The sequence below is a fragment of the Salmo trutta genome, chromosome 1 (genome assembly GCF_901001165.1).
Source record: "Salmo trutta chromosome 1, fSalTru1.1, whole genome shotgun sequence".
Classification (NCBI taxonomy): domain Eukaryota; kingdom Metazoa; phylum Chordata; class Actinopteri; order Salmoniformes; family Salmonidae; genus Salmo; species Salmo trutta.
In genome coordinates this window covers 4,626,381-4,652,161 of record NC_042957.1, presented here as the reverse complement: position 1 = coordinate 4,652,161, position 25,781 = coordinate 4,626,381, and the positions used below count along the sequence as shown (strand labels likewise).

General features: G+C 42.4%; 1 protein-coding gene across 2 annotated transcripts in view; it reads right to left on the bottom strand.

Moving 5' to 3' along the window:
• Nucleotides 1-1,723: 1,723 nt before the first annotated feature.
• Nucleotides 1,724-25,781, bottom strand: part of LOC115151799 (feline leukemia virus subgroup C receptor-related protein 2) — a 55,395-nt gene continuing 31,337 nt past the window's right edge. The window contains exons 4-11 of one of the 2 annotated variants that reach the window (XM_029696158.1): nt 25,286-25,353; nt 23,541-23,644; nt 18,984-19,094; nt 13,492-13,597; nt 10,957-11,038; nt 8,431-8,486; nt 2,529-2,681; nt 1,724-1,781 (exon numbers count right to left, since the gene is read on the bottom strand). In XM_029696158.1, the coding sequence (XP_029552018.1) occupies nt 2,589-2,681; nt 8,431-8,486; nt 10,957-11,038; nt 13,492-13,597; nt 18,984-19,094; nt 23,541-23,644; nt 25,286-25,353 (620 nt within the window). In that variant the 3' untranslated portion in view covers nt 1,724-1,781; nt 2,529-2,588. Of the gene's footprint in view, nt 1,782-2,528; nt 2,682-8,430; nt 8,487-10,956; nt 11,069-13,491; nt 13,598-18,983; nt 19,095-23,540; nt 23,645-25,285; nt 25,354-25,781 lie in introns of both variants that reach the window. The other variant, XM_029696074.1, reaches the window with a different exon arrangement.

Here is a 25,781-nt window from a genome sequence, read left to right as displayed (position 1 = left end):
TCTTCAAAGTAGCCACCCTTTGCCTTGACAGCTTTGCACACTCTTGGCCTTCTCTCAACCAGCTTCATGAGGTAGTCACCTGGAATGCGTTTCAATTAACAGGTGTGAATTGTTAAAAGTTAATATGTGGAATTTTTTTCCTTCTTAATGCATTTGAGCCAATCAGTTGTATTATGACAAGGAAGGGGTGTATACAGAAGATAGCTGTATTTGATAAGAGACCAAGTCCATATTATGGCAAGAACAGCTCAAATAAGTAAAGAGAAACGACAGTCCATTCCTTTGAAGGTAAGTCAATCCGGAATTATTTTATAATGTTGACAGTTTCTTCAAGTGCAGTCGCAAAAACCATCAAGCGCTATGATGAAACTGGCTCTCATGAGGACCGCCACAGGAAAGGGAGACCCAGAGTTACCTCTGCTGCAGAGGATAAGTTCATTAGAGTTACCAGCCTCAGAAATTGCAGCCCAAATAAATGCTTCAGAGTTTAACAGACATCTCAACATCAACTGTTCAGAGGAGACTGCAACATTTCGACCATGAAGGCCTGATTCATGCAAAGAAACCACAACTAAAGGACACCAAGAAGAAGAGGAGATTTGCTTGGGCCAAGAAACACGAGCAATGGACATTAGACCGGTGGAAATCTGTCCTTTGGTCTGATTTTTGGTTCCAACCGCCGTGTCTTAGTGAGATGCAGAGTAGGTGAATGGAGGATCTATGCATGTGTGGTTCCCACCATGAATCATGGAGGAGGTGATGTGGTGGTGCTTTGCTGGTGACACTGTCAGTGATATATTTAAAATTAAAGGCACACTTAACCAGCATGGCTGCCACAGCAGGTTTGCACTTAGTGGGACTATAATTTGGTTTTCAACAGGACAATGTTCCAACACACCTCCAGGCTGTGTAAGGGCTATTTGAGAGTGATGGTATGCTGTATCAGATGACCTGGCCTCCACAGTCACCCGACCTCAACCCAATTGAGATGGTTTGGATGAGTCGGACTGCAGAGTGAAGGAATTTCTGTAAACAAGTGCTCAGCATATGTGGGAACTCCTTCAAGACTGTTGGAAAAGCATTCCTCATGAAGCTGGTTGAGAGAATGCCAAGAGTGTGCAAAGCTGTCATCAAGACAAAGGGTGGCTTCTTTGAAGAATCTGAAATATTCATTTGTTTAACACTTTTTTTGGTTACTACATGATTCCATATGTGTTATTTCTTAGTTTTGATGTCTTCACTATTATTCTACAATGTAGAAAATAGTAAAAATAAAGAAAAACCCTTGAATGTCCAAACTTTTGACTGGTACTGTATTTCAACTTTGACATTATGACCAAAAATCTAAATGTAATCAATTTTAAATGCAGGCTGTAACGCAACAAAATGTGGACAAAGGGGTCTGAATACTTTAAGCCAAGGCACTGTGTGCGTGTGTACATACATAACATATACATACACACATTTCTCTATAAAGAAATGGTATTTGTACAATTAGGCATAAATAGTGGAAGACTTAGGCTGCGTTTCCACAGGCAGCCCAATTATAATTTTTTTTCCCACTAATTGGTCTTTTGACCAATCACGTGAGATCTTTTTCAGAGCTGATCTGATTGGTGAAAAGACCAATTAGTTTTAAAAAAAGATCAGAATTGGGCTGCCTGTGGTCATAAACTGGTGTGTGTGTGTGTGTGTGTCCAGCAGAGCGTCCGTCTCTAAAACCTGGTTTCGTCGAGGACTGCGGGGGCAGAGATGTTCCCATCCTCTGGGTCTGACGGGACCTGTCAATCAAAAACAATCCACCAATCACATTCCAACTAAACACTATTCTGATTAGGGTTGCAAAATTCTAATAACTTTCCCAGAATCCCCAGGTTTTCCAGCGATCTCAGCTGGAGGATTCTCTGCTTATTCCCTTCTGATTTCTAGGCATCTTACAACTGGGATTTCAGGAAATCTGGGAAAGTTACCAGAATATTTTTTTTTAAATCCTGATGCAAAACACAAGCAGACTAACTGTTTGAGTATCCATAGCAACACAACAGATAAATAACTAAAAGAACAAAAACACGCTACATAAATATACACATACAGGTAATAGGAACTACACATAAAGGTTAAAGGGTTAAAAGATTATCACATACATCTTATTCTACATACTGTAGGTGAAAATAACCAGTGTCTAATCATGTAATTTGGAGCGTGGAAAGTTTAGAGGGAAGTGAAAATAGAGCAACAACAGGATTGAGATGAGGGGTGGAGGGTTACGTTTTTATTTCCCCCCCCCAAAAAAACTTTGATCATCTAAAGTCAATTTTTAGCAAAAAATTAAAGATTATTTTAGTAGTACAAAGCTTCCAGGAAATTCCTGGTCAAAAGTGAAAGGTGTTTCAGGAGAGTGAATCCTAACTTAAGACTTGGTCATGCACGGATGTCGAATGGGGAAACTAAAGAGGAAGCTAGGATTCACTCCTAAGAGAATAATGACAGGGAAGCGTGTGGTGATTATTGGTTGGCTGTGCCCCTACCTTTGCCCGTCTGAGGTTCGAGCTAAGAGTGTAGGGGTAATAGGGTATATGGGGTAGTGATCAAGCCTGAGGAGAAGCAGATGGGCAGTCTGGCTTGTTGATTAGAGCCGTGGCCCCGTAGTCCTGCTGCTGCCCAGAGAGCTCTCCGTCCGCCTGGAACATAGTCTTTTTAAAAATTCACCTTCAATTTTTTACATCAGGGGTTAATGGAAGTACTATCATGTTATCATCGCTGTCGGGAAGAAAACCTTGCATGGCAAAAAATGATACATCTCAGGAAAAAAAACAAAAAAACAAATCATCCATGTACAAAGTTGTAAACAAACGGCAACACTTGACACTCTGTCATAACACGTTACGTCACGATCATAACCATGTCATAACAGCTGACATAACACTCATGACCCATATATTTAAAATTATTCTGACATATATTGGGTTATTTTAAGGCTGCTTACATATTTGGTATTTTAGTAGGATCCCCATTAGCTGTTGCAAAAGCAGCAGCTACTCTTCCTGGGGTCCATTAACTACTGAACATGCAGCAGCTACTCTTCCTGGGATCCATTAGATACTGTACATGCAGCAGCTACTCTTCCTGGGGTTCATTAGATACTGAACATGCAGCAGCTACACTTCCTGGGGTTCATTAACTACTGAACATGCAGCAGCTACTCTTCCTGGGGTTCATTAACTACTAAACATGCAGCAGCTACTCTTCCTGGGGTTCATTAGATACTGAACATGCAGCAGCTACTCTTCCTGGGGTTCATTAGATACTGTACATGCAGCAGCTACTCTTCCTGGGGTCCATTAGATACTGAACATGCAGCAGCTACTCTTCCTGGGATCCATTAACTACTGAACATGCAGCAGCTACTCTTCCTGGGGTTCATTAACTACTGAACATGCAGCAGCTACTCTTCCTGGGGTTCATTAGATACTGAACATGCAGCAGCTACTCTTCCTGGGGTTCATTAGATACTGTACATGCAGCAGCTACTCTTCCTGGGGTTCATTAACTACTGAACATGCAGCAGCTACTCTTCCTGGGGTCCATTAGATACTGAACATGCAGCAGCTACTCTTCCTGGGATCCATTAACTACTGAACATGCAGCAGCTACTCTTCCTGGGGTTCATTAACTACTGAACATGCAGCAGCTACTCTTCCTGGGGTTCATTAACTACTGAACATGCAGCAGCTACTCTTCCTGGGGTCCATTAGATACTGAATATGCAGCAGCTACTCTTCCTGGGGTCCATTAACTACTGGACATGCAACAGCTACTCTTCCTGGGGTTCATTAACTACTGAACATGCAGCAGCTACTCTTCCTGGGGTTCATTAACTACTGAACATGCAGCAGCTACTCTTCCTGGGGTTCATTAACTACTGAACATGCAGCAGCTACTCTTCCTGGGGTTCATTAACTACTGAACATGCAGCAGCTACTCTTCCTGGGGTCCATTAGATACTGAACATGCAGCAGCTACTCTTCCTGGGGTCCATTAACTACTGAACATGCAGCAGCTACTCTTCCTGGGGTTCATTAACTACTGAACATGCAGCAGTTACTCTTCCTGGGGTTCATTAACTACTGAACATGCAGCAGCTACTCTTCCTGGGGTTCATTAGATACTGAACATGCAGCAGCTACTCTTCCTGGGGTCCATTAGATACTGAACATGCAGCAGCTACTCTTCCTGGGGTCCATTAACTACTGAACATGCAGCAGCTACTCTTCCTGGGGTTCATTAACTACTAAACATGCAGCAGCTACTCTTCGTGGGGTTCATTAGATACTGAACATGCAGCAGCTACTCTTCCTGGGGTTCATTAGATACTGTACATGCAGCAGCTACTCTTCCTGGGGTTCATTAACTACTGAACATGCAGCAGCTACTCTTCCTGGGGTCCATTAGATACTGAACATGCAGCAGCTACTCTTCCTGGGATCCATTAACTACTGAACATGCAGCAGCTACTCTTCCTGGGGTTCATTAACTACTGAACATGCAGCAGCTACTCTTCCTGGGGTTCATTAACTACTGAACATGCAGCAGCTACTCTTCCTGGGGTCCATTAGATACTGAATATGCAGCAGCTACTCTTCCTGGGGTCCATTAACTACTGGACATGCAACAGCTACTCTTCCTGGGGTTCATTAACTACTGAACATGCAGCAGCTACTCTTCCTGGGGTTCATTAACTACTGAACATGCAGCAGCTACTCTTCCTGGGGTTCATTAACTACTGAACATGCAGCAGCTACTCTTCCTGGGGTTCATTAACTACTGAACATGCAGCAGCTACTCTTCCTGGGGTCCATTAGATACTGAACATGCAGCAGCTACTCTTCCTGGGGTCCATTAACTACTGAACATGCAGCAGCTACTCTTCCTGGGGTTCATTAACTACTGAACATGCAGCAGTTACTCTTCCTGGGGTTCATTAACTACTGAACATGCAGCAGCTACTCTTCCTGGGGTTCATTAACTACTGAACATGCAGCAGCTACACTTCCTGGGGACCATTAACTACTGGACATACAGCAGCTACTCTTTCTGGGGTCCATTAACTACTGAACATGCAGCAGCTACTCTTCCTGGGGTTCATTAGATACTGAACATGCAGCAGCTACTCTTCCTGGGATCCACACAAAACATGATAATACAGAATGACACTGTTGATTTAATCAAATCTTTTTTTTCCTGCCAAGAAGTTTCCTTTTGTTTGAAAGTTTGTTTCTTATATACACGTTGTTGTTGTAATGAATACTTTAGTCATGTTTTTGATTATTATATTTTAAATAAATTGTAGAAAACACACTATAACAGTAATGAAGCATTATAACCATTATGTGTCACTTTATTTGGACTAAATAAAAACACACTTTATGAACACTGTCAAGAAGCATTAAGACCTTCATAATCATCTAAGCCGTACAGGCCCATCCCGTACATGTCCTTATATCAGTCAAAAAGGTGTCTTGTCCTGCTCCTGCATTCGTCCCAGTCATCAGCAACAGAGCATTGGGGCCAGAAGAGGACTGGCCACCCCTCATAGCCTGGTTTATTCCTAGGTTCCGGCCTTTCTTGGGAGTTTTTCCTAGCCACCGTGCTTCTACACCTGCATTGCTTGCTGTTTGGGGTTTTAGGCTGGGTTTCTGTTCAGCACTTCGATATATCAGCTGATGTAAGAAGGGCTATATAAATACATTTGATTTGATTGGGGTAGGTGCATGTCTGACATCAATGTGTGCTCAATTAACAATGATCATTTAATATGGTCAATTTTAGAAAATGTTATATAACATACTGTTGACGAGTAGATTATGGTGTAATGGAATGTTTTGTGTGGAAGGTTTTGTGGGTTTTGACACTTGTCAGTGTCATAACCAGCCATAAAATAAAGCTATATACATTCTGAAAGTATTCCGATCCCTTCTTTTTCTACATTTTGTTACATTACAGCCTTATTCTAAAATTGATAATTAATTTTTTCCCCTCATCAATCTACACACAATACCAAAGCGAAAAACAGAAATACCTTATTTACATAAGTATTCAGACTGCGATTTCAAATTGAGCTCAGATGCATCCTGTTTCCATTGATCATCCTTGAGATGTTTCTACAACTTGTGGTCATTTCAATTGATTGGACATGATTTGGAAAGGCACACACCATGTCTATATAAAAGGTCCCACAGTTGACAGTGCATGTCAGAGCAGAAATCAAGCCATGAGGTCGAAGGAATTGTCCGTAGAGCTCCGAGATAGGATTGTGTCGAGGCACAGATCTGGGGAAGGGTACCAAAACATTTCTGCAGCATTGAAGTTCCCCAAGAACACCGTGGCCTCCATCATTCTAAAATGCAAGAAGTTTGGAACCGCCAAGACTCTTCCTAGAGCTGGTCGCCCGGCCAAACTGAAGAATCCAGAGAGGAGGGCTTTGGTCAGGGAGGTGACCAAGAACCCAATGGTCACTGACAGAGCCCCAGAGTTCCTCTGTGGAGATGGGACAACCATCTCTGCAACGCTCCACCAATCCGGCCTTCATGGTAGAGCGGCCAGACAGAAGCCCCTCAGTAAAAGTCACATGACAGTCCATTTGGAGTTTGCCAAACGGCACTTAAAGGACTCTGACCATGAGAAACAAGATTCTCTGGTCTGTTGAAACCAAGATTTGGTCTGAATGCCAAGCGTCACATCTGGAGGAAACCTGGCACCATCCCTACAGTGAAACATGGATGGCAGCATCATGCATGGACTGGGAGACTAGTCAGGATCGATTGAAAAATGAACACAGCAAAGTACAGAGAGATCCTTGATGAAAACCTGCTCCAGAGCACTCAGGACCTCAGACTGGGGCGAAGGTTCACCTTCCAACAGGACATCAACCCTAAGCACACAGCCAAGACAACACAGGAGTGGCTTCGGGACAAGTCTCTGAATGTCCTTGAGTTGCCCAGCCAGAGCCTGGACTTGAACCCGATCAACATCTCTGGGGAGACCTGAAAATAACTGCACAGCGACGCTCCTCGTCCAACCTGACAGAACTTGAGAGGATTTCCAAAGAAACTCCCCAAATACAGGTGTGCCAAGCGTGTAGCGTCATACCCAAGAAAACAAGGCTGTAAATCGCTGCTGTAAAATGTGATATTTCCATTTTTGTAAAGAAAATTCTGCAAACCTGTTATTGCTTTGTCATTATGGGGTATTGTGTGTAGATTGGTGAAAAAAACAACTATTTAATCAATTTTAGAATAACGATTTAATGTAACAAAATGTGGAAAAAGTCAAGGGGTCTGAATACTTTCCGAATGCACAACCGTTTTAAATATATGTCATGACAGTTATGACCATATTACGACAAGTTACGATAAGTTATGTCAGCTGTTATGACCGTGTCATAACGTTTTATGGCGCAGGATGTCAAGTGTTACCAAAACAAACATACATTTACGAAACTTCAGAAGTTATTTTGAATTGAGGGGCGTTACTGCTTTCAATAAATGAAGGAAAAAAACATTTTTGGGGCAAATGGAGTTACTAGGTTTTCCAAGAGCGACCTGATCTGATCATCCTATTGAGGTCACCTATCAAAGTGGTCAAATTTGACGTCTTCTGACTTTACTGGAATAAACGTGCCAGTCTGAGATAGATAGATAGTGTTAATAACCCCTTACTCACACACACAGAGGACGTTAAACTGACACACACAGAGGACGTTAGACACACACACACAGAGGACGTTAAACTGACACACACACACACACAGAGGACGTTAGACACACACACACAGAGGACGTTAGACAGACACACACACAGAGGACGTTAGACACACACACACAGAGGACGTTAAACAGACACACACACACACACAGAGAGGACGTTAAACAGACACACACACAGAGGACGTTAAACAGACACACACACAGAGGACGTTAGACACACACACAGAGGACGTTAGACACACACACAGAGGACGTTAGACACACACACAGAGGACGTTAGACACACACACAGAGGACGTTAGACACACACACAGAGGACGTTAGACACACACACACACACACACACACACAGAGGACGTTAGACACACACACACACACAGAGGACGTTAGACACACACACACAGGACGTTAAACAGACACACACACAGGACGTTAAACAGACACACACACACACACACACACACACACACGACACAGAGAACATTAAACAGACAGACATGCAATTCAGCATGAGACAAGTTATTCTAGGAGCAACAGCAAAATACTGTAAGGTGACTTTCGGAGCATACTGCACCAGACATGCATACATAGCTACACAGAAATGGATTTAACACACACACTGCCCTAACCCCCCCCCCCCCCTCAACCAGCCCCCCACACTTACAGCTGCCTTGGCTAACTGGTTGGCCTTCTGTCTCTGCAGGTCTGACTTGATGAAGCCTGGAGAGAAGAAATACATTTCTTAAAAAGTGGACATGCATGTTTAGTATTTATGTAAGACTAGTGAGATGTGTGCCAGCCACTTTGATGCCAGCCTGCAACACATCACCCTTCAGCAGATCTCTATACAATTCCATGAACAGGTGTTATACGGTTCAGGTCAGTGGTGTCCAATTAAGACCTAGGTAACCAGGTGTGGGTTCCTAACTAATCAATTAAGACCTAGACAACCAGTTAACCAGGTGAGGGTTCCTAACTAATCAATTAAGACCTAGACAACCAGTTAACCAGGTGTGGGTTCCTAACTAATCAATTAAGACCCAGGTAACCAGGTGTGGGTTCCTAACTAATCAATTAAGACCTAGACAACAAGGTAACCAGGTGTGGGTTCCTAACTAATCAATTAAGACCTAGACAACCAGGTAACCAGGTGTGGGTTCCTAACTAATCAATTAAGACCTAGACAACCAGGTAACCAGGTGTGGGTTCCTAACTAATCAATTAAGACCTAGACAACCAGGTAACCAGGTGTGGGTTCCTAACTAATCAATTAAGACCTAGACAACCAGGTGTGGGTTCCTAACTAATCAATTAAGACCTAGACAACCAGGTAACCAGGTGTGGGTTCCTAACTAATCAATTAAGACCTAGACAACCAGGTGTGGGTTCCTAACTAATCAATTAAGACCTAGACAACCAGGTAACCAGGTGTGGGTTCCTAACTAATCAATTAAGACCTAGACAACCAGGTGTGGGTTCCTAACTAATCAATTAGGACCTAGACAACCAGGTGTGGGTTCCTAACTAATCAATTAGGACCTAGACAACCAGGTGTGGGTTCCTAACTAATCAATTAAGACCTAGACAACCAGGTGAGGGTTCCTAACTAATCAATTAAGACCTAGACAACCAGGTGAGAGTTCCTAACTAATCAATTAAGACCTAGACAACCAGGTGAGAGTTCCTAACTAATCAATTAAGACCTAGACAACCAGGTGAGAGTTCCTAACTAATCAATTAAGACCTAGACAACCAGGTGAGAGTTCCTAACTAATCAATTAGGACCTAGACAACCAGGTGAGAGTTCCTAACTAATCAATTAAGACCTAGACAACCAGGTGAGGGTTCCTAACTAATCAATTAAGACCTAGACAACCAGGTGAGGGTTCCTAACTAATCAATTAAGACCTAGACAACCAGGTGAGAGTTCCTAACTAATCAATTAAGACCTAGACAACCAGGTGAGGGTTCCTAACTAATCAATTAAGACCTAGACAACCAGGTGAGGGTTCCTAACTAATCAATTAAGACCTAGACAACCAGGTGAGAGTTCCTAACTAATCAATTAAAACCTAGACAACCAGGTGAGGGGAGTTCCTAACTAATCAAGACCTAGACAACCAGGTGAGGGTGGGCGTTCCTAACTAATCTGTGAGGGGTGAAAACCCGCAGACACTCCACCCTCAAGGAGGGGAGTTTGATACGTGGATCAGGTGAATACATCATTTGTGTCACTGGGGAAAGGCAGTTGTGTTGCTTGTGAAATAGCATGAAGGAATATTACCTGTAGCAAAGACAGTAAGGTACAGCTTCCACTAGAGGGCACTCAATACAAAAAGGTACACCGTACTAGACATGCACAGTACATAAATCCTTTAATAAAAAAGCTGGAACGACTAATTCATAACACAGTGGTTTATGACTTTGTTAATATTGCAACACTGCGTAGTGCATTAGCTATGGTTCAGATTGACAAGTCAACTCATGACCACCAATTATTTACATGTTTAATTTAACCTTTATTTAACTATAGTTTACCTTAAATACTGCCCATGCAGTAACCCTCTGTTGCTGACCTTTAACCCTTCTAGTCATACAATCAATAAATCATTAACATAAATGAACCTGGGACTTTAGCCCTGGTCTCCAATAACCAGTATGTACTTTAATAAGAGGAGTTTAGGGCTCATTGATTTATAGTTCTCCCCTAAATACTGTCAATGCAGTAACCCTCTGGACTGACCTTTAACCCTTCACATCATTAACATTATCATCTAGTGCAGGGTTTCTCAAACTCAGTCCCGAGGCCCCCACTGGGTACACGTTTTGGTTTTTTTCCCCAGCACTACACAGCTGATTCAAACAAATCAACTAATCATCAATCTTTGATCATTTGAATCAGCTATGTAGTGTTAGGGTCCAGAGGACCGAGTTTAGGGATAGTCTATTGTCACGTTGGTGAACTTGGACTTCAGCCCTGATGTTCTCCAGTAGCCAGTATGGATGTATTTAAGGAATAACACAGCAGCTCTCAGGAGTTAACCCTTCAGGCCCAATCATTAACAGTAGGCTCACTTTCCTCTCATGTGGGTGAATGTGGACTACAGTAGCCAATTGCACCCTATTCCCTATGTAGTGCACTACTTTTGACCACCATCATCATCATTATTATTAGAAAAAGGTATTTTACCTGTGAGGACCGATCCGATGAAGAGGAAGACACAGAGGAAGATGTTTCCTGCCAGAGTCCCGTAGTTATCTATGATCTTCCCCTGGCAGATAGTGAACATGATACCAAACACCTATGTGTATGTGTATATATATATATATATATATATATATATATATATATATATATATATATATATATATATATATATATATATATATATAGAGAGAGAGAGAGACAGAGAAAGTGAGTTATCAATTATCTTTCCTTGACAGATAGTGAAAATGACACCAAACACCTGTCGGGGGAAGTGGCCCTCTACACCAGTAGTTCCCAAACTGTGGGGCACACCAAATGTATCACTGCCATACTTAAACTGGTTAACAGAGTTGGGAATGGTTAGCTAGTTAGCTAGCTACAGGTCTTAACAAAAGTGCAGAATAACTGATGAATTTACGAACGTGCAACATCTGTTGAATATGGCTGGTGTCAAACTGAAAGCAAAATGCTCTGAATTTACAAACTGTCAGCACAGTTGCAGTCACCAATGCTCTGTTAACGTAACAGCTTAACCAGCTCTGGAAGGGCAAGTCATGTTCAGTGAGCTGTTCTCTCTCTCTCTCTCACTGAGATGTCTGGAAGTAGCTAGCAAGTTAGTACAGAACGCTCAGATCAAATCAGATCAACCCTTAAAAGAGATGGGTGGGGCTACATAAGTGTCAAAACCCAGAAAACCTACCACACAAAGCAAAACATTCAATTACACCATAGCCTACCTGTCAACAGTATGTTTTTGATATATGTGTATCTACTCACACAGCATTTGGAAAGTATTCACAACCCTTCCCTTTTTCCACATTTTGTTATGTTAAAGATTTTTTCTAAAATGAATTAAATAGTTGTCAATCTACACACAATACCCCATTATGACAAAGTGAAAACAGGTTTTAAAAATGTTTGCTAATTTATTAAAAATAAAACAAAAATACCTTATTCACATTCGTATTCAGACCCTTTGCTATGAGACTCGAAATTGAGCTCAGGTGCATCCTGTTACCATTGATCATTCTTGAGATGTTTCTACAACTTGGAGTCCACCTGTAGTAAATTAAATTGATTGGACATGATGTGGAAAGGCACACACCTGTTTATATAAGGTCCCACAGTTGACAGTGCATGTCAGAGCAAAAACCAAGCCATGAGGTCAAAAGAATTGCCCGTAGAGCTCTGAGACAGGATTGTGTCGAGGCATAGATCTGGGGAAGGGTACAAAAAAAAAGCCTGCAGCATTGAAGGTCCCCAAGAACACAGTGGCCTCCATCATTCATAAATGGAAGAAGTTTGGAACCACCAAGACTCTTCCTAGAGCTGGCCGCCCGGTTAAATTGAGCAATTTGGGGAGAAGGGCCTTGGTCAGGGAGGTGACCAAGAACCCGATGGTCACTCTGACAGAACTCTAGAGTTCCTCTGTGGAGATGGTTGTCCTTCTGGTGGATTCTCCCATCTGCAGCACTCCACCAATCAGGCCTTTATGGTAGAGTGGCCAGACAGAAGCCACTCCTCAGTAAAAGGCACATGACAGCCCGCTTGGAGTTTGCCAAACGGTATCTAAAGAACTCTGACCATAAGAAACAATATTCTCTGGTCTGATGAAACCAAGACTGAACTCTTTGGCCTGAATGCCAAGTGTCACATCTGGAAGAAACCTGGCACCATACCAACAGTGAAGCATGGTGGTGGCAGCATCATGCTGTGGGGATGTCTTTCAGTAGCAGGGACTGGGAGACTATTCAGGATTGAGGGAAAGAGGAACAGAGCAAAATATAAAGATATCCTTGATGAAAACCTGCTCCAGAGCGCTCAGGGCTTCAGACTTGGACGAAGGTTCACTTCCAACAGGACAACGACCCTAAGCACACAGCCAAGACAACGCAAGAGTGGCTTCGGGACAAGTCCCAATATCCTTGAGCGGCCCAGCTAGAGCTTGAACAGGCTTGAACTTGATCAACTGGAGAGACCTGAAAATACCTGTGCAGCAACACTCCCCATCCAACCTGACAGAGCTTGAGAGGCTCTGCAGAGCAGAATGGGAGAAACTCCACAAATACAGGTGTGCCATGCTTGTAGCATCATACCCAAGAAGACTCTAGGCTGTAATCGCTGCCAAAAGGTGCTTCAACAAACTACTGAGCAAAGGGTCTGAATATTTATGTAAATGTGATTTCAGTTTATATATATATATATATATATATATATATATATATATATATATATATATATATATATATATATATATATATATATATATATATATATATATATATATATATATATAAATAAATTTAAAAAACATAAAAACATCTGCTTTGTCATTACGGGGTATTTGTAGATTGGTGAAGGAAAAAAAAGTTATTTATTCTATTTTAGATTAAGACTAACGTAACAAAATAAGGAAAAAGTCAAGGTCTGAATACTTTCCAAATGCACTGTATTTCCATGGATACCAAAAGCTTTGATTTGCCAACTGTCTACAGCAGCTGCTGTGTGTGTGTTCACCTGTGCAGAGCAGTTGAGCAGGCCTGAAGAGGTGCCTTCACACTCGGGATAGGTCAGCTCCACTCCAAACTCAAAGCCCAGGGGCAGGTAGCCTGTCATGAAGAACCTGCACACACACTTACAATAAAGCGCTATATAGACAGATGGAAATATTATAACACTTATTACAGCTTCAAATACAGTACCAGTCAAAAGTTTGGAAACCTACTCATTCAAGGGTTTCTTAATCTTTACTATTTTCTACATTGTAGAATAATAGTGAAGACATCAACACTATGAAATAACACATATGGAATCATGTAGTAACTAAAAAAAAGTGTTAAACAATACAAAATATATTTGATATTTGAGATTCTTCAAAGTAGCCACCCTTTGCCTTGATGACAGCTTTGAACACTCTTGGCATTCTCTCAACCAGCTTCACCTGGAATACTTTTCCAGCAGTCTTGAAGGAGTTCCCACATATGCTGAGCACTTGTTGGCTGCTTTTCCTTCACTTCGCGGTCCAACTCATCCGAAACTATCTCAATTGGGTTGAGGTAGGGTGGTGATTGTGGAGGGTAGGTCATCTGATGCAGCACTCCATCACTCTCCTTCTTGGTCAAATAGCCCTTACCAACCTGGAGGTGTTTTGGGTCATCCTACAAAGCGCAAACCAGATGGGATGGCGTATCACTGTAGAATGCTGTGGTAGCCATGCTGGTCAAGTGTCCCTTGAGTTCTAAATAAATCACAGACTGTGTCAACAGCAAAGCACCCCCACACCTCCTCCTCCATGCTTCACGGTGGGAACCACACATGCAGAGACCATCCGGTCACCTACTCTGCATCTCACTAAGACACGGCAGTTGGAAGAAGAAAAAATCTCAAACTTGTACACCAGACCAAAAAGGACAGTTTTCCACCGGTCTAATGTCCATTGCTCATGTTTCTTGGCCCAAGCAAGTCTCTTCTTACTGGTGTACTTTAGTTGTGGTTTCTTTGCAGAAATTTGACCATGAAGGCCTGATTCACGCAGTCTCCTCTGAACAGTTTGTTGATGTGTCTGTTACTTGAACTCTGAAGCATTTATTTGGGCTGCAATCTGAGGTGCAGTTAACTCTGGGTCTTCCTTTCCTGTCTTCCTTTCCTGTGGCGGTCCTCATGATAGCAAGTTGTATCATAGCGCTTGATGGTTTTTGCAACTGCACTTGAAGAAAAACTTTCAAATTTCTTGAAATTTTCCAGATTGACTGACTTTCCTGTCTTAAAGTAATGGACTGTCATTTCTCTTTGCTTATTTGAGCTGTTCTTGCCATAATATGGACTTGGTCTTTTACCAAATAGGGCTATCTTCTGTATACCAACCCTACCTTGTCACAACACAACTGATTGACTCAAACACATTGAGAAGGAAAGAAATTCCACAAATTAACTTTGACAAGGCACACCTGTTAATTGAAATTCATTCCAGGTGACCTCATGAAGCTGGTTGAGAGAATGCCAAGAGTGTGCAAAGCCGTCAGAGGCAAAGGGTGGCTACTTCGAAGAATCTGAAATATATTTAGATTTGTTTAACACTATTGGTTACTACGTGATCCATAGTTTTGATGTCTTCACTACTACTCTACAATGTAGAAAGTAATAAAATTTAAATAAACTTTTGACTGGTACTTTATGTATACACAGAGATCCTATTTTTTTGGTATCTAGAATGAATATTTTCCTGATCAAGATGGCAGATGTTTCAGTCCTGTTGTACACTCTTGTGTTCTATTTCATTCCGTGGTTGTGTCTGTCACACAGATTCAACAAGGAGAAAGGAGACACGTCACAAATATGCAATAGAACAGGACATAAATGACTGGGGCACACCTCAATCATTATCAGAACAGCCTGGGTTGACAGACAGCTTTACGACTTCATAAATGAATACTTTCTGCTTTCTGTACATTCATAGCTAAATATCATAATGACAAGTCTTGCCCCTCTCCTGCATAATTTAGAGAACAGGGGTTGCATCTCAGGTGTTAAGAGAGAGACAGAGAGCGTGAAAGAGAGAGGGGGGCAGAGAGAGGGGGGCAGAGAGAGGGGGGCAGAGAGAGAGAGAGAGAGAGGGGGGGGGCAGAGAGAGGGGGGCAGAGAGAGAGAGAGAGGGGGGCAGAGAGAGAGAAAGAGACGAGTTGAGAGATATATTTGTTCAGGGGAACCCATTGAGACCAGGGGCTCAAGGGAGCCTAGTGGTTAGAGCGTTGGGACATGTCTTTCAGCTAGATCAAATCCCCGAGCTGACAAGGTAAAAATCTGTCATTCTGCCCCTCAACAAGGCACTGTTCCTAGGCCATCATCGTAAATAAGAATTTGTTCTTAACTGACTTGCCTAGTTACTTTTTTTATCTTACAATGTTGCCCTGAGAACAACAATACATATTCAAAATGATCAATTAAAAAAAATGTAACTACAAATGACAAAATCAACACTACAGCTTCAAACACCACAAATACAATTATTTACATTCAATCCAAACAGTTGCAATTCTCATTAAAAACTCATTCAACATTAAAGTCCTAAACTGCCCTACATGTACCCGAGAGTCAAGGAGTTTTGTAGGCTATTCCAAAAATGGGGTGCACTAAAACTGAAGTTGGATTTACCTAGATCGGATTAATCATCCCTGTGAACGGTTTTGGTGTCTCTCATTTTTTCTTTTTTTTTAACACTGACCTGAGGTAGGTAGGAAGCTTGTATAGTAGAGCTTTGAAAACAAAGAGTGAGTAATGAAGTGATCTACGGGAGTTTAAATGAGGACCAGCCAACTTTTTGATACAGCATGCAGTGGCGCGTATTGAAACGGTCACCTGTGATAAAGTGAAGGGAGCTATGGTAGACGGCATCCAAAGGGTTAACCTGTTAGGGTATAGGGGGCAGTATTTTCACGGCTGGATAAAAAAATGTACCCGATTTAATCTGGTTACTAATCCTACCCAGTAACTACAATATGCATATACTTATTATATATGGATAGAAAACACCCTAAAGTTTCAAAAACTGTTTGAATGGTGTCTGTGAGTATAACAGAACTCATTTGGCAGGCAAAACCCTGAGACAGATTCTGACAGGAAGTGGATACCTGATGTGTTGAATTGACTTTAAGCCTATACCATTGAAAAACAAAGGGGGTGAGGAATGTTTTGGCACTTCCTATTGCTTCCACAAGAAGCAGCCTTGTCCCCAGCCTTTACAAAGTGTTTTGAGTCTTCTACAGTGGGATCTGACTGAAGAAGAGCCATGGAACGTGATGGCCCATTAGACGCCTGGCGCGCGAGTTGATGGTGGGTACTCTCATTCCGAAACGTTTTAAAAGAGAACCCAATGGTCCGCCTTGAATTTTATTCATGTTCTGGTTAAAAAAGGCCCTAATGATTTATGCGATACAACGTTTGACATGTTTGAACGAACGTAAATATATTTTTTTCCGTTCGTGAAGTGAAGTCCGGCTGGCTTAGATCATGTGCTAACAACACGGAGGTTTTTGGACATAAATGATGAGCTTTTTTGAACAAAACTACATTCGTTATGGACCTGGGATTCTTTGGAAGTGACATCTGATGAAGAGAATCAAAGGTAATGGATTATTTACATAGTATTTTCGATTTTAGATCTCTCCAACATGGCGGTTAGTCTGTATCGCAATGCGTATTTTTCTGGGCGCAGTGCTCAGATTATTGCAAAGTGTGATTTCCCAGTAAGGTTAATTTTAAATCTGGCAAGTCCATTGCGTTCAAGAGATGTAAATTTATAATTCTTTGAATGACAATATAATATTTTACCAATGTTTTCTAATATTAATTAATTATTTTGTTGTCATGACTTGACTGCCGGTATTGGAGGGAAACGATTTCCTGAACATCAACGCCATAGTAAAACGCTGTTTTTAGATATAAATATGAACTTGATAGAACTAAAAATGCATGCATTGTCTAACATAATGTCCTAGGAGTGTCATCTGATGGAGATTGTAAAAGGTTAGTGCATAATTTTAGCTGATTTTATGGTTTTGGTGACGCCTGTCTTTGAATCAACAATGCATTACACACAGCTATTATCAATGTACTCTCCTAACATAACCTAACTTTATGCTTTCCCCGTAAAACCTTTTTGAAATCGGACAACGTGGTTAGATTAAGGAGATGTTTATCTTTCAAAGGCTGTAAGTTAGTTGTATGTTTGAGAAATTTGAATTTTGACATTTATTTGGTTTCAAATTTGCCGCTCTTGAAATGCACCTGCTGTTGATAGGGTGCGCCACGGGTGGCACGCTAACGTCCCACATAGCCCCAAGAAGTTAAAAGCTGTTGCATTCTGGTAAATGGTGTCACCGTAGTCAAGAACTGGCTGGAAAGTTGACTGTACAATCTGCCTCCTGCTGTTTAGGGAGAAGCATGATCTGTTTCTATAAAATAAGCCTACTTTAAATCTCAGCTTCTTAACTAGCTCATTCGTTTTTTTTGTTTTTTTTTTAAGTCAAATTATTGTCAATCCAAAATCCCAGATATGTATAGGTGGGAACCTGCTCAATGAAAGAAACACCAATGCATAAATGTGTAAGCCATCAAATATTTCAGCAAAAAAATGAAAGCATACCTAGTTTTTCACGCATTAAGTAAAAAAAAAAAAAAAAATGTATCAACAAGAACTTTCTGCAAGGCGACAAAATCTGATTGCAGCAACAAATGGCATAGCCTAGTCAGCCATAGGGGCAATAGCATACTTTTGTGTCGTCTGCATACAGATGAATGTTACAGGTTTTTGCAGTTAGTAAAGAGGACAGGTGTCAAAATCGACCCCTTTGGGACAACTTTAGTAATATCGAGGTAACTTCACACCATCAGAAAGCACACATTGTATCCTGTCCGAGAGACAGTAAGACATCTATTTCTCAAATGTCTGAAGGGCTGCCAGTCAGAGGTAGAATCAGTTAATCTAGCCTTAGGCCAAGCTAAGTCTCTTTCATTAAATCTTTCAGACAATTCATGCATGAGCCGTGGGTTATGTGTTTCTTTTACCCGTAATATTTTATATGGGGCATGTTTATCTACAACAGAGTTAAACAGAAAGGTAAAACATTTAAGGGCCTGATCCGAATCAAAGACAAGAGGACACATCCTCCCAATCATACAACCCCAGGTCATACAGGAAATGTTGCTCATTGAAAGTTCTGAAATTTCTCTTCGTAATAATTATTGGACACGATTTAGGTAGCTTAGCATCTCTAATGCAGGCAATGGGACAATGGTCACTGAGCTCGTTAGCAAAGATTCCATTGGCTGTATACTTATGAGGGGTGTTTGTTAGAATGATACCCAAAAAGAGTAGATTTTTCATGGTGTTTTAAATTGGGGCAGCTTGGTTTAGTCATCAGTCAAGTTAAATTTAGCTCAATACAAAGATATTTTAGTCTATCTGATACTGGCGAGACCGAGCGAGTGCGACAGAGAGAAAGAGGTCTTACCCCAGAGCTCCAGCGGTGAGGAAGACTACCCAGAGATGACCCAGACTGAGGGTGAAGGCGTAGACCAACATCCCTACGAAGGACATGAGGTAGACCGTCAGGGTAGTCTGTCTGAAAGACACAAATCAATTAATCAAATCAGTCATGGTCTGGGAAACACAGAGACATTACACACAATTCACAGAATACACTGATATCCTAGAAACAAATCAAATCCACACTGACATTTTTTTTAATTTCACCTTTATTTAACCAGGTAGGCTAGTTGAGAACAAGTTCATTTACAACTGCGACCTGGCCAAGATAAAGCAAAGCAGTGCGACACAGAGTTACACGTGGAATAAACAAGCATACAGTCAATAACACAATAGAGAAAAAAAAAGAAAGTCTATATACAGTGTGTGCAAATGGCGTGAGGAGGTAAGGCAATAAATAGGCCCATAGTAGTGAAGTAATTACAATTTAGCAAATTAACACTGGAGTGATAGAAGATCAGATGATGATGATGTGCAAGTAGGAATACAGGTGTGCAAAAGAGCAGAAAAGTAAATAAAAACAATATTGTGATGAGGTAGGTAGATTGGGTGGGCTATTTACAGCTGCAGCGATCGGTTAGCTGCTCAGACATATCCTAGAGACAAATCCAATACACAGATAGATCCAAATCAACACACATGAGAGTTGTGGTTAAATACCAGTTCAGCGGTGTAATAATCCTGGTATGTCAATTACAGAGTAGCGATGAATAACTGAATAAAATCCATCCTGTCAGCTCCATGCATTCCATCTGCAACATTCAGAGAGAGTTTCACTTCCCTGAATACATCCATGGTGGTGTGGACAGAACATGTGCTGTCGAATACACACCCATGGTGGTGTGGACAGACCGCGTGCTGTCAAATACACCCATCCATGGTGGTGTGGACAGAACACGTGCTGTCTAACACACCCATGGTGGTGTGGACAGAACGCGTGCTGTCTAACACACCCAGGGTGGTGTGGACAGACCACGTGCTGTCGAATACACCCATGGTGGTGTGGACAGACCACGTGCTGTCGAATACACCCATGGTGGTGTGGACAGAACACGTGCTGTCGAATACACCCATGGTGGTGTGGACAGAACACTTGCTGTCGAATACACCCATCCATGGTGGTGTGGACAGAACGCGTGCTGTCGAATACACCCATCCATGGTGGTGTGGACAGAACGCGTGCTGTCGAATACACCCATCCATGGTGGTGTGGACAGAACGCGTGCTGTCGAATACACCCATCCATGGTGGTGTGGACAGAAAGCGTGCTGTCGAATACACCCATCCATGGTGGTGTGGACAGAACACGTGCTGTCGAATACACCCATCCATGGTGGTGTGGACAGAACGCGTGCTGTCGAATACACCCATCCATGGTGGTGTGGACAGAACGCGTGCTGTCGAATACACCCATCCATGGTGGTGTGGACAGAACACGTGCTGTCTAACACACCCATGGTGGTGTGGACAGAACACGTGCTGTCTAATACACCCATGGTGGTGTGGACAGAACACGTGTTGTCGAATACACCCATCCATGGTGGTGTGGACAGAACACGTGTTGTCGAATACACCCATGGTGGTGTGGACAGAACACGTGTTGTCGAATACACCCATGGTGGTGTGGACAGAACACGTGCTGTCGAATACACCCATGTACGTCTTTACACAGTGACTGCCAACCAATGAAGTGGGAGTGAACACCAACCGGGGGATGCCTATTTGCTGAGAGGATAAAGTGGGAGTAGGGCAGGAACAAGGTCAAGTAAACAATGTTGATGAGACTTATTTTTATTTTATTAATATATTTCGGGCTACCCTACACATAGAACATTGGACGACATTGTCAGGGTTGCAAAATTGCGGTAACTCTCCCAAAATTAGTTGATATTGCAGTTGGAAGATATACGGAATAATGAAGGAATATTCAGGAAAACCGGATTCCTCCAACCAGGATTTCTGAGAGAAAAAATCCAACTGAATTTGGGGAAGGTACCTGGCATTTTGCAACCCTACTTACAGTATATGTGGATTGCATTTGTTCTGAAACTAGGGTCTGAAAGCTTGGTATTCATATGTCTCCAACTTTAACATCCCAACTGGAGGCCAGACAGAGACAGGTGGAGGAACTAAAGGAGAACGCAGGTAACATTGTCCTAATGAACTGAATCTGTTGTCATGATGGCCAGGTTCAGATGAGGACGTCAAGCGAGTATAAAACGTTCTCCCTCTCTATCCATCTTAGGCAAACTAAAACAAGGTGGCATTCTCAGCCGGCCACGGAGCTAAACGGGAACTACGGAGCCCTCAACACAGATCTCTGCGGTCTACAGAAAAGCTCTTCAACATCGGCAACGCTTACAGCCAGAATACAGGTGATACAGACATCTGTACTGTAGTAGGAACTATTACGACACCTTGTGTTCTCAGATCTCGTACGTCTTTATCTATGTACTCATCTCTCACAGTTCTTCCTCTTCTGCAGGTATCTTTACAGCACCAGTGTGGAGTCTACTACTTCACTTATATCATCACTATACTGGCAGCAAAGGTTCTCATGCATCCCTGTTTAAGAATGGGCAAAGACTTGTAACTATTGCTGGTTATAATGAGAATGACCCAATGGCCAGCTTTGAATAGCACACGTCACGTCCTAACATGTACAGTGACAACACGTGTTACATGATAAACATTCTTCCTGACCTAGCGACCGTGTGAGGAATGGGTTCACAGGAGGAGCAAGGGACTGGACGACAAAAATCTAATCTCATTTGTCACATGCAACAGGTGTAGACCTTACAGTGAAATGCTTACTTACAAGCCCTTAACAAAACAAGTTTAAGTAACATTTTTACTAAATAAACTAAAGTAAAAAATAAAAAAACCTTGGACCCCTGAGGGGGTTCTCTCTGAACTCATGGCCAGTGACCCCATGGGACCAGAGGTTAGGGGTCAGGGGTTTAGGAGAGATAAACAGGCTGCACCTGGACAAACAGAGCTGGACCCTGTCCTGTCCCAAGCTCACAGCCACAGCAGGAAACAGAGGGACAGACAGCAACATGAAACAACAAACATGAAACAACAAACAAGCATGAAAAAAAAACATGAAACTACGTCAGCCAAGAAGAATACAAACCTACATCCTACACAGTCAAGGAGCCAGCCTAACAATACAAACCAACATCCTACACAGTCAAGGAGCCAGCCTAACAATACAAACCAACATCCTACACAGTCAAGGAGCCAGCCTAACAATACAAACCAACATCCTACACAGTCAAGGAGCCAGCCTAACAATACAAACCAACATCCTACACAGTCAAGGAGCCAGCCTAACAATACAAACCAACATCCTACACAGTCAAGGAGCCAGCCTAACAATACAAACCAACATCCTACACAGTCAAGGAGCCAGCCTAACAATACAAACCAACATCCTACACAGTCAAGGAGCCAGCCTAACAATACAAACCAACATCCTACAGTCAAGGAGCCAGCCTAACAATACAAACCAACATCCTACAGTCAAGGAGCCAGTCTAACAATACAAACCAACATCCTACAGTCAAGGAGCCAGCCTAACAATACAAACCAACATCCTACAGTCAAGGAGCCAGTTTAACAATACAAACCAACATCCTACAGTCAAGGAGCCAGCCTAACAATACAAACCAACATCCTACAGTCAAGGAGCCAGTCTAACAATACAAACCAACATCCTACAGTCAAGGGGCCAGCCTAACAATACAAACCAACATCCTACACAGTCAAGGGGCCAGTCTAACAATAAAAACCAACATCCTACAGTCAAGGAGCCAGTCTAACAATAAAAACCAACATCCTACAGTCAAGGAGCCAGCCTAACAATACAAACCAACATCCTACAGTCAAGGAGCCAGTTTAACAATACAAACCAACATCCTACAGTCAAGAAGCCAGCCTAACAATACAAACCAACATCCTACAGTCAAGGAGCCAGTCTAACAATAAAAACCAACATCCTACAGTCAAGGAGCCAGTCTAACAATAAAAACCAACATCCTACAGTCAAGGAGCCAGCCTAACAATACAAACCAACATCCTACAGTCAAGGAGCCAGCCTAACAATACAAACCAAAATCCTACAGTCAAGAAGCCAGCCTAACAATACAAACCAACATCCTACAGTCAAGGAGCCAGCCTAACAATACAAACCAACATCCTACAGTCAAGGACCTAGAAGTCTCACACAGCCGGCCAACAACATGAGAGGATAAAACATGGACAGTACAAGAACTGAAGACAATAGCGTCTCACACAAGTCATTGGTGAAAAAGCTGCACAGCGAGTTTCTTTCCCAGTGGGCAACACTAGCTGTGATGACATCATAACCAGCTTCGTTCACTGGATTGGCTCAAAGCAAGTCGACCAACTTCCTGTATGTCCATACGCCTTTCCCCATTCCACCTTCATTCTGAATGATTTTGATGTGTTGTTGTGACCCATGTAAAACGCACTTTAAAAGAACCTGGACTTGACTTACTTGTATGTTTTGGTTCTGTCCAACCAGATGCCACAGATCAGTGATCCCACCATGCCAGCGATAACGATGGTGAGACCTATCCTCCCTGCGTTCAACTCTTCACCCTGCGGGTCAGGACAGACAGGGGAGACTAGGGTTAGTGTGTGTGTGTGTGTGTGTGGGTGTGTGTGTGTGTGTGTGCTTGCGGCTCTGGTCTAAAGTAGTGCACTATATAGGGAATAGGGTGCCATAGAGCCCTGGTCTAAAGTAGTGCACTATATAGGGAATAGGGTGCCATAGGGCTCTGGTCTAAAGTAGTGCACTATATAGGGAATAGGGTGCCATAAAGCTCTGGTCTAAAGTAGTGCACTATATAGGGAATAGGGTGCCATAGGGATCTGGTCTAAAGTAGTGCACTATATAGGGAATAGGGTGCCATAGGGATCTGGTCTAAAGTAGTGCACTATCAAGGGAATAGGGCTCCATTTGTGAAGCAGCACCATTGTGCATGCTATTCTAACCCACTACTGGCTAGGTTGGAAACAGGTTTCCCTGAGCTTCTGTATGTTGAGAGTTTCCATCAGTATTGAACAGAGGAGTGTTAAGCTCTACAAGCTAGACAGATCATATCACGTGGCAGAGCACGTGACAGTCTCTTTCTGTAGGAGATCACTGGTAATATACTACATATTACCTCAATTACCTCAACTAACCGGTGCCCCCACACATTGACTCTGTACCGGTACCCCTTGTATATAGCCTCGCTACTGTTATTTTACTGCTGCACTTTAATTACGAGTTACTTTTATTTCTTATTTGTATATTTTTGTATTAATTTTTTAAAATTGCATTATTGGTTAAGGGCTTGTAAGTAAGCATTTCACTGTAAGGTCTACACACCTGTTGTAGTTGGCAAATGTGACAAATAACATTTTATTTGATACTGAATTCTATACTAATGCTGATCAGGTCAATAGGTTTAGGGCAGTGGTCACCAACTGGCTCTCCAAGCCATTCCTAGTCGATCACCAAACATTTCCGTAAAAAACTGTAAAGCCTTGTGTTTCTATTATTTACTCATTTTGCACTGTTGGCGGTATGTGCACTTGATTCCACAGGCCTAGCGCCAGGAAGGCAAAGTGTTCCCATTTCATGTGTCTGAAGGTAGAACTCCACCTACCCAGCAGGCCCAGAGAGCAAATCAAGCGCACCTATAGGCCTACCGCTGGCCAATCAGATAGCTCAGATCGTATCTGCACAGTTTCCTCGAGCCAGACTAAAATAAAAAACGCACAGCAAAGTTGTTGAGTCTCTCTCTAAACCATGATTAGAGAGAGACTCAACAAATATAGCAAAGAGCTGCTGTTTTTATAAGTTCATGTTTAACACCCAGCCACCTGGCGACAACCCCCTAACCCCCAGCCACCTGTCGACAACCCCCTAACCCCCTACACCCCCGCCGATAACCAGCGACAACCCCCAGCGACAACCCTCTTTAGGTAAGGGTGAATAACACAGGGCTTTGTTGAATAACTTCACCCTTCAGTAATGTAATCTCTCCTGACCTTTTACTATACTTCTAGAATGTTTATACTGTTAACCAAATAACACGCCCATTGTTGTATTCTAGAATGTTTATAATGTTAACCAAATAACACGCCCATTGTTGTATTCTAGAATGTTTATACTGTTAACCAAATAACACGCCCATTGTTGTAGTGTTGTCAATGTGTTTCAGTGCCCACATACTGCACTGTAGGACTTACAGGGTAATGCTCGATGATCATGCGGTTCAGTAGCGTGCCCACAGCATAAAAGCAGCCCACGTTCAGTCCTGTTGGTGAGAGAAAGAGCAAGTGAGGCACAGCCAACAGGGACTTTCAGGGAGCTTTCTTAGAGAGCACCCACAGCAGGTTAAGGTATTACTCTACTATTACTGTGGACTTCCCACACAGCAGGAGACAGTAAATCACTGTTGTCTTTGTTCCAGATGGGAGTGTGTGTTGACGTTCATGTGTATGTTGTGGCTGTATGTTGTAGTACTCGTGGTACTTCGTCGAAGCCTTGGTTATGTCTATGGCCCAACGTCAGATCCAAGCTGTCTAGAAAACAACGTTTTTCCTCTGCCTCCTTCCACCACACAGTTGAGACTCTGGGTGATGTGCATCCGCATGTTGACCAGAAGTACCAGGACAAACTGGACACAGCCTGCTATACCAATCACAGTCTGGGTGTGCCACGATTGGATTACAACAAAAACCA